We start from the raw sequence: 10,120 nt of genomic DNA, 5'->3' as shown, positions 1-10,120 counted from the left end.
TCAGTAACCAACATTCAAGGCAGGGAGCTGGTTCGAATCCGTAAGTCCAATAGCCGACCATTTCTTTTTTGAGTGTGCAGTCCTGACTTTTATGCAGCAACTTAATCAATTAATATTGATTATGTGTTGAAATCTGTACTATAAAAGTATGCTCAGCAGATCAGCTGCAAACTTGTCTTTCTTAAATCGAATTATGTGAAAATTTGCTATGAATATGCTTGCCCATGCCTGGGAAGTTAAGAAAAACATGATGCTTGAGAAAAGCCGTATAATATCCGCTACTAATGAAGTATGGCATTTTTAAAAGCCATTAGGAAAATAAAGATGCCGGTTATTTCATGTGTTCCATGTGGGTGTCGTCTCATCCGTAGTCCAAGATTGGTTCTAACTATATCCTATATTTGTAATAGTAATATTCGTAATATTCTATTCGTTACATAGTCGGTAACAACGAGACAATACCCTTTACAAGTGCATAGCAATATGTGAGTATATAGCGGCATTCGGTTTAAGTGGGTCGCGATCGCGTAATTGCATTCGGTTGCCAGTTGGCAGTTGCAGTTGCAGGCAAAGATCGGTGTTCATCCTTGTCGAAGTGTCCTAGAGCGTGAGTGGAGCACCTGCAGCACCTGTAATAGAGCTGGGAAATTGCAAATTGGTATTAGTGCATAATTGATGTGGTTGAAACAGCAGCGCCAGGGACATGATTGCTTAAAATGTTGGACAAGCAGGGACCGCTACTGTGGAGAGGGAGGAGCAGGAGGAGTGCTGCGCTCTGGCGCCAGTTTGAAACTCAAGATGACAGAGAATTGCAAATGCGGAGGTCCTTTTCAGCCAGGCTGTTGCACTTATCTGGTGTATGGAATCGGGGTCAGCATCAGCTCGTGATCGCCAGCCCTTTTGTTCAGTGTTCGGCGTTCAGCGTTCAGCGTTCGGTAGTCTGCCGCCTGTCTGCGATGCTGGGCAACTTGAAACTTGAAACCACTTCATTTGTTCTGCTTGGAGCCGGAGCTTTGGCTGTAGCCACTTGGCCAAGCAAACAAAGCGCCGTCGCGTCGTACCATTCGCCGTGTCAGAAGTTCACACAAAACTTGTGAACTTCATGCCGGTTGCTGTGCGAGTGTTTGGCTGAGTTGAGTTTATTCATTCAAACCGTACTTGTTTTTCGTTTTTATTTTATTTTTTGCCTTTGATTGGCAAACTACGGCGCCGCCGGAAATTGTGCAGACTAGCGACCAATTAGCCCGGCAGCTGCTTCTAGCGACCCACTAATAGCAGTTCCGAGCACTAACCACGATCGCGACCAAAGCGGCTGGCGCCATTTTGAAGGCGCAACAAAATGCAGCCAACGTGCCGCAGGCGTTGGCAGCCACCCTTCTAACCAGAGGTGGGCGTGGGCTGTGTTCAGACCCGTGCTGCAGAGCTCTGGATTGGACTACGGATAGCCTAATCAAGTCCAGCTTGCGGTTCCTTTTAACTGGATTAAGTTCTATATGAAATGATAGGCAATATATAAATTATAAGTACAGAAAAAAAGCAACCCCGGCTCGCGACCAGCTCGACTGCCAACCAAGCTATGCCGTGACCAGATGCGGCTAGACCAAACCCAGGCCAGACGTAACAGGTAACAGGTAACAGGACATTACGCTATACGCTAATGAGGCATCAAGATAAGCGCTGGCCAGCATTTGCCGGCGTTTTGCGTTTAATTATCTTTTGTCATCAACGGGGTCAATCCCGGGTCTCAATCAAAGTCGGGGGCAACTAATGCATAAACAATGAAAGGCTTTTAGTGCCACAATGGCCCGAATGGCCACAACAGAAGGCGCTGGACGGTGACCAATGGCGATTGCATTTTAGCCCCTAATGGTTAGTTGCAAAAGTTCCGTGGCACGTTGCAGGACTGTTCCATGAGCTATGTTCCTGAAACGAAAATGCCGCAAGAGAAACCAGAGCAGACAATCGTTGTGATGACCAGGCGGCAGCGGCTGCTTGAGACGCTGGTCATCTTTCGGCGCAGTCTCATTTACCAGACGAAGGAGTTCTTCCAAAACTCTACACTGCATGGCGTGCGTTATATTGCGGAGACGGGTCGACCCATTGGCGAGAAGTTCATGTGGTTCTGTTTCACCTCAATTGGTGCGGTGACCGCCCTGGTCATCATCATGAGCCTGTGGGAGAAATTCCAAACGAATCCAACAATTACCGGCCTGGACACGGACTTTCACAATCAGAACGTTGTCTTTCCCACCACGGTGGTCTGTCCAGAGGCGGCCTTTGATCATGAGACATCCTACAATGAGGTCTACAAGTCCCTGGCGTGAGTGTTAACAGTCGTCTACAGGTTGCTCCTATTGTAATTGGCACCACCACAGGAACTATGATGCGGATAAGGCGCAGCTGTTTACCCCCTTTCTGGATCTGCTTACGTCGCTTAACTTTGATAATATCCGGGATGCCGAAATGCTGGCGGAGGCAATACCAGCCGAGCTGCTCTCGGAGCGCAGCATACGGGATTGGGCCTTCCGGGCGCATATCCCATGCGAGAGTACGCTTATCTCGTGCAAGTATCGTGACGAGGATATTGTCTGCTGCGATCACTTTCAGCCGATTTACACGGAACATGGATTTTGTTACGCCTTCAACAGTCGCTTCATGTCCACGGCAACCGAGGAGTAAGTCAGCCACATTAAACATACCCTCAACAATCCCAATAACTCTGCTTTTAAGCTCTAAGACGGGTGCACCTCACGATCTCTATGAAACGGACAAGAAATGGGCTCTCTTCTTTCTGCCCAACAGCACCTCCCGGGTAAGCCACTAAAACCTTATATATGCATCATGGATACTATGATTGCTGCCATGCAGATATTTATCTTCTCGAACGAAGAGTACTTTGGCTCGGATTTCAATGCCCAAATCGACTGGACCGAGGGTCAACTGGTCGAGGTGCGCATCTCCAAGAAGAACACCTACACCACAGATGATGCACGCCAGCTCTCAATTGGCCAGCGCAAGTGCATCTTCAGCGATGAGGTCAAGCTGAACTATTTCCCAGATGCCTATACCTTCTCATCCTGCATGAAGCAGTGCCGCATGAACAAGGCCATCAAGCTATGCAAGTGCAATCCGCCCTTCTACAAGCCCATAAGTAAGTGCCTCCGATATGCTAATCCCGGTTGGCTATTATACTTACGTATTATCGGACTGCCTTGTCATATATCTAGCTCACCAAATGAGATCTTTATAGTTAGTTCAGTTTGAACCAGCTTTCTGCCTTAAAGCTCTGCTTGTGCACCTGTTTTTTCATATTCATAAGACCAAATCTCATTTCAAACAGAGCTTTCTCATATATTTTGAAAACTTCATAGAAACAATTCAATTTATAATCCGATTCTTAACCAAAATTGGTTATATGAATCGAACAGTTGGGCTTCAATCTATTTATGCTTTCGAACTAAGTCTGCCTAGGCAAAATTGCCGTCTTGTTCGTGTTTTGGATTTGTTTCATTTCGAAACATAGTAAAAAATATAGTGGAAGTCGGGGCTTAGAACAGACACTTTTAATGTTACTCAGCTTTCGCAAGGGTATCAAATCTTCGGCAATACATCGCGCTTGTTCGTCTATTTGTGTTAGCTAATGTGCCCATGTGCGCGGTCAAGGACTTCGTCTGCCTCAACGAATACAGGCTGAACATAACCAACATCAAGGACTGCCTTCAGTGCGAGCTGAGCTGTTCGAAGACCGTCTTTAACATAGACAAGCTCATAAAAGTGTAAGCCAAAGACAAAGACTCGTTTGATTTTCTGCTTTTTCAAATATGTGTTTACCAAAAGATTGGATCGCCCGGACGCTCCTGGCGTGCTGGTGGAATTCCTTACATGGCCCATCATACGCTACAAACGCGAGGTGCTCTTTGGCTGGGTGGATCTGCTTGTGTCCTTTGGCGGCATTGCCAGTTTGTTTCTGGGCTTCTCGCTGCTCTCCGGCGTGGAGATCATATACTATTTTACGCTGCGCGCCTGCTGCATGGTCTACAAGAATCGGGTAGGGCAATCGAACAATCAATACGTTATGACCATTGAGCTCTGTCCACACTCTGTATTTAGCAAGAGCTGTACGAGATTGAGCAGCGCATTCGTCACGAGCCGCCACCGGCCATTGATCTACAGCTGAAGCTCAAGTCGCACGCCAAGCCCATGAATGGCTCGCCCTCCTCGGCCGTGCTCCAGGTGCAACCGGCAGATACGCAAAAGTTGGATCTGTATCATTTGTCGCGCCAGCGAAAGAACGAGAAAGTGCGCTGAATCTAAGCTAAGATAGAAAGCCAGCTGCTAAAGTCTTTAACCTTTTCCAGGACTACTTGAACTACTCAAAAAGCTTGTATCGCACCCCGAAAGTTCTGCCCGACCATGGCTATGGAAGCAAGAAGGATAATTGGCAATATGATCATGGACAATATTTACCCTGAAACTGAAACAGAACCGAATGACGACCCCACGATAACATTGATTAAACGACAATTGAATTGAAGAGCAAACGATATTACGATATCCAAAAATCCAATACAAAAATATTTTCCAAACTCAATATAACATACATATATATATTTGATGTAAGCGCGTTAATGCACTACCCAAAATGCTTTCGATTTAAAAAACTGTTTACCAAATACCAATGTACAAGCCGCTACATGAATTGATTTACAATACATATTTAAATGGGTTCTATATACTTATGTGCACTACAACAATAAATATTCAACAACCTTTCTCTGTTTTGTCTAATGAATTACTTATGGTGTATGCTTTCCCAATTAAACGAGTTTCGTATAGCATACTTAGTTGGTGGCAAGTTCACTGCACTATGTGCCCCCACAGTGCCGCGGTGGCAGCAACAACAGCAGCAATTTACCACCACCAGCAGCGGCAGCTCCAGCTCAGACCCTACAACCCGCTAAGCCACCAAATACACAGTGAAAAGTTTCGCAGTACATTTAATTTCTCATGGCTTTAGTTGTATGCCATTGTTGGGTGAAAATTTATTTGATTTCATCGATTTAATTTAATACATTTTATTTCCCATTTAATATTATAAGGAATTGATTTGTGTATTTTTCTAGACTTTCATAGTTTCTCGAAGTTTATATTCTCTTTTGCCTAAAATTGTGAGTAAAATTATTTAAACTATCATTTTTGGATATCTCCCAAGCTTCCTCTAAATTTTATTTTGGTTAAAACACATTTCACCTACAAATTTTAAAATGATCGGACAATATGCACCGATTTTTATGCTCTGAACATTTTTTATTTAAAAAATAACTTAGCAAACATCGCTTCTTGTTTCATTTGTAATACCTATTTTGGTTTTATTTTAATGCCAGAATTTGCTTACTTCTAATTTTTATTAGACATTAAATTGAATTCCTGCTTAATTTAAATTGAATTAAACGCGGCTATTTTTTGCTGTGTGGCAACCCCAAGCGCCGGCACAAATGCTAACCCAACTTCCCGTCAACAGGCAAAGCGAAAAGCATTTTTCAGTTAACATCGTTGCTGGCTCATTGTACGCAAACCTCCAACCACCCCCAACACAAACCCCTTTCCCCACCCCCGCCAGGCAATGCCCTTCTGTGCCTGCCGGCTGCACAGAGCGTAGCCCCAACAGGTGGAGGGGCAGCGGGCAGCGGGCAGCGGGCAGCGGGACAACGTTCGGTTGTAGTTGTAATTGCAGTTGTAAGTCGCGTAGTACTCACTGTACGCCAGCTTTGACGTCGACGTCGACGTCGACTTTGACGTTGACGTACCCGGCCTGGCATTCAATTGCATGCCAGCCGGCCCCCTTCTGCCCCCCCGGCTCTGCTGTCGCAATCGTGTGCCTGGGAATGAATGAAAGCCAAAGTCGCCGCATAGTTTATTTGTTTATATGTGCATGAATGGCGGCTTATTTTCAGTTCCGCGTGCCGCACTCCCTTAAAGCCAACACCCGCCCAGCAATCCCAATCTCTGGGCCAGACCGCAACGGCAGTGGTCCAGTCCGCGGCCCTAAGACATGATCTCGTATTTAGTCCAAGCGCTGGAAATTTTGGAAGAACAAAAGCTCTTCACAACTCAAAACACATAGGAGCGGCTGCTTGGTCAAGCCGAAATTTGAATACCCTTGCAGACAGTTGGCCCTTAAACAGATTTCATATTGTTTAAAACAGTAAAATGTTGCCTATAAAAGTCAATTTTGGAAAATGCGAAAATGCTCGTCAATGTCAAGATGGGTCAAGATATATAGAAAAACAAAAAGGTTTCCAAGAATGAACTTTGCTTGAATTGGATTCAACTAGTCAAGCACTAAGTTCTCTATCTACTTCCGATCTTTGTGAACCACACACTTATGTAAATAGATAAGAATCTATACAAAATGATAAATATTATCGACTAGAAGCACCCAATCTTCAACTGAATGTTATTATCTGGCCGATCAGGCTCGTCTAATTGAGACTCATCAAGAACATGTTTATATACGTTGATGATTCGAAATACCTTTACCTTGAGTGGACATCATCCGCTATGCAGGAGGGTTAAAAGCATTTCAGAGCACAAACAAAATCCAATGGAGCAATTGCGTCTGCAAACGACAACAATTAAAGGATGTTAACGGGCATGTTGACAATGTGCACACGCCCCCTCCCGCCAGGAGCATGTAGACGCCCCCGCACACAAGCACACACAGAGGCACACGCATGCATAAATAAATTTAGCAAAGTTAATTGAAATAATTACGTTTGGTTCTGGTTCAGTTCGTTGTTCCGAGTGCCGAGTGTCTGTGGCTGCACACAACAATAATAAAAACAAAAAAAAAAAAAAAAAAAAACGAATGGGAATGTTGCAGTCGCATACAACCGACTGCGTAATACTCGCTCACAGTCCAATAACAGCTAAAAAAAAAAACAAAATTGATTAGTCAAAATGATTTTCGGTCTATCTCTAGCGAAGTTCATGAACTGTGGCAGATATTGATATTCCAAGTTCAAGTATCTAAGTATCTTATCTTCGTATGAACACACCGACGAACGTTGCACAAGACCAATATACCCGTTTTTATCTTGTTAATGAGTATTAAAACACAAAGCGCAAGTTCGCCCGGCCATCGATATACCCAGCTTTTGTGTATCTTCTATTTGATCTTATTTTCGAATAATATTTTTATAGTATTTTCTCTTTGATTAAGTTCCTTGAAGTTGGATTTACTTTTTAATTTATTATTATAAAAAAATAAGTTGATAAAATTCGCGTGATTAAGACTAAAGCTAGCAACTTTTATCTTAACTTCTCACCTCAAGGTTTGAATGTTTAGAAACAAAAACAATAAAAAGATAGACTTTTGGATTATTTCACACACTTTAAAAGAACTCAATTTTCCAATAGAAAAAGGAATCTTGTTATATCTAGGATGAGTGCTTTCTGTACATCTGTAATAAATGTAATGCTTCGATCTGGGTGCGGGTATTGCGTTGTTTGGCAAATGAACTTGCAACTTGTGGCAAGGACAATGGGAATATGCCACAAGCCTTGCTCATGCTATGCTATGTTGCTTAAGGAAGTTGCGAGCGTTTACTCCATTTGGTGGTTTTCATTTTTCTCGCGCCCGGCCGACGGGGCGTATACGCGTTGCCGGCGTAAGTGTTAACGGATGCGGAAACGGCACGGATGTAGAATACAGTGTGCAGTGGGTATGAAAAAATTTGCACTTGTGTGAAACACGCTGCAAAAGCAACAACAACAAAGGAAAATGCAAGAAAATGGCGACTAACAGATGAGCAAACCGCAAGCGACTGCGGATGTGGCTCAGGGCTGGCAGGGATTGCGTTGCCTGATAGTCAGCTTAATTAAGATTACAAGGATAATGCGCAAATTAAGACGCAAGAAACTTAAAAGTTTCCACAACTTTCCATATAATCTCGCAAAAGTTGTGCTTCTTTTTTTTTTTTTTTTTTTTTTTTTGCCTTGCCTCCAAGTGCATTCAATAATGGGTCAGTTCCGTATTATATTATGCGCTCTTTGATTACACGAATGCCAATCGCTGCTGCAACTGCCGCAGCAGCCCAAAAAGTCCACATAATTTTCGTTGATTTTATTGAATTAAATTTTGTGCAGCAATAAAGCCACAAGCAGAGCGAGAGACTAGCACAATCTGAAGTCAGCTCAAAGTCAACAGCAACAACAACAACAACAACAACAACTATTGTATCAACTGTAACTGCAACAACAGCATCAATTGCAATTGCGAGGGCAGCTCGAAATGTGCTTGTATTAGGTTTTTTATGCTGTGAAGTAAGAGAAATTGGTGAATACTCTCTCTTATTCCAGCTCTCTATTGTCCATATACATCAAAAGCATATAAGCTATCGCCCTTCTATGCGATTTTCAAACATTTAGGTGAGTGATCATGTGCGTAAGAAAGACAGGAAGTATGTCAGAGAGAGGAAAATATAGATGGAATGAGAGACAGAGAGGGAGAGCGAAACATATAGAGAGCGAGGGAGAGGGTTAGTATAGGCAGCGAGACTTCAAGAAAAATTACCAGGAAGAATATGAAAAGATGCGAGTAAGACAGAGAGAATGTCAAAGACATATGCATCAGCCAAGGCATCAACCTATCTGCTATGAATAAGGAATGAAAATCGCATAGAAGGGCGATTCGCATATTCGGTTAAATATTAAAATTCCTTTGGATATTTTAATGGCAATGACAACAATAGTTGCATAAAAAAGCTTTAATTATGCTTGGTAAGCTAACTTAACTTAATAATAATTTCAAAAAAATTGTGTTAACATGAGCCGTTTAGGAGGCACAAAAACGACCCTCGTGCTGCGGCCAGCAACTGCAAGCAGCGTCCAGACAATGCCAACAAAATCCATTTAGAACAGACAACATGGCAAGTGCCTTGCATCCGCGGCTGACCGAGAGTGCGGCAAGAGGCTGGTGCCGAGACGGCACTGGGGGCCAAGTTGCTATGGATGCCATGCATCCGATGCGGAAGACGCGGACGAGGACGAGGACGAGGACGTGACCAATGGCTTCTCTATTGCCTTTCATGCATTGATTGGCTGCGACGCCACGTCGGCCACGACGACGCACATTGTCTTTTTGACCATTGCAACAGCATAAACTGCAATGCAATGCCAAAAGCCGAATGCGAATGCTAAAAACAAAAGTAAATGGTGTGTGCGTGTGTGCGTGTGTATGTGCGAGTGTGCGAGTGTGCGTGCATGTGATCTGCTTGCTGCGATTAGAAAATGATTTACACCTTTTGGTATGCTGGAAACAGGCGGCAAGCGGCAAGCGGCAGAGAGGCTTCGTCGGCTTCGTCGGCTTCGACGGCTTCGACTGGCCAGCACGGACCGGGCACAGGCTCGGACAGACTTGGACTGTCTCGGGAGTTGGACATGCTGCGCAGTTCTCGTTCTATGCAATTACACATTTTATTATTATTAACGTTAATGTCGCCCATGGGACGGCTCTGACGCCCGCTGCCAACTGGCGGCGGCTCCCGGCATCCGACTTGCAACTTGCGACTACCAGCTCCACATAAAAGGCGCTTATTAATAAGAAATTGCAATAAACTACAACGACAACGACAACGACAACGACATGAACCTTGCTGCCATAGTCTTTGGCTAACAGGCTGGAACTTAAGCCGAAAGTTCATCATGTTCTCAAATAATAGAAGTTAGCCAAGCTCGTAGCAGGCAAATGCAATGCGCTTTTAAATGCATTTCTTTAATTAAATATATAATGCATGCTGTTATTTTAGTTAGTATCTTATTATCTTTTATCTTATCTGTTGTCTTTGTTGTCTTTTTGAAGCAATAACTTGTTGGGAATTGCAAGCGTTAAGCACCGAAAAGATCAAATCGATCAGAGTGCAATTTCTGTGGCAATAATTTGTGAGTTTTTCACTTGTCATTTAGAAAAATTCCTTTAAATCGAAATTATATATTGAGAAATATTAATATATGTAAGTAAGCATCGAATGCATTTAAATGCATTTCATATAAATTAAGTTTCATATTAATTTTTGGGTATTTTTAAGTCACTTATAATTAAATACATGTAATTATCAAA

At 43.3% G+C, this 10,120-nt stretch overlaps 1 protein-coding gene across 1 annotated transcript; it reads left to right on the top strand.

The window, feature by feature from the left end:
* Positions 1–1,889: 1,889 nt before the first annotated feature.
* On the top strand, positions 1,890–4,765 carry ppk23 (pickpocket 23). Its single transcript, XM_002055258.4, has 8 exons — positions 1,890–2,320; positions 2,376–2,675; positions 2,731–2,812; positions 2,869–3,151; positions 3,638–3,776; positions 3,838–4,048; positions 4,111–4,299; positions 4,359–4,765. The coding sequence occupies exons 1-8, from the start codon at positions 1,911–1,913 to the stop codon at positions 4,470–4,472; spliced, it is 1,728 nt and encodes a 575-aa protein (XP_002055294.2). The 5' UTR covers positions 1,890–1,910; the 3' UTR covers positions 4,473–4,765.
* The last annotated feature ends 5,355 nt before the right edge of the window (positions 4,766–10,120 follow it).

The sequence above is a fragment of the Drosophila virilis genome, chromosome X, assembly GCF_030788295.1.
Source record: "Drosophila virilis strain 15010-1051.87 chromosome X, Dvir_AGI_RSII-ME, whole genome shotgun sequence".
In the NCBI taxonomy this organism is placed as follows: domain Eukaryota; kingdom Metazoa; phylum Arthropoda; class Insecta; order Diptera; family Drosophilidae; genus Drosophila; species Drosophila virilis.
Note: the sequence above shows the minus strand (reverse complement) of the source record. Positions and strands in the feature narration are given on the sequence as shown.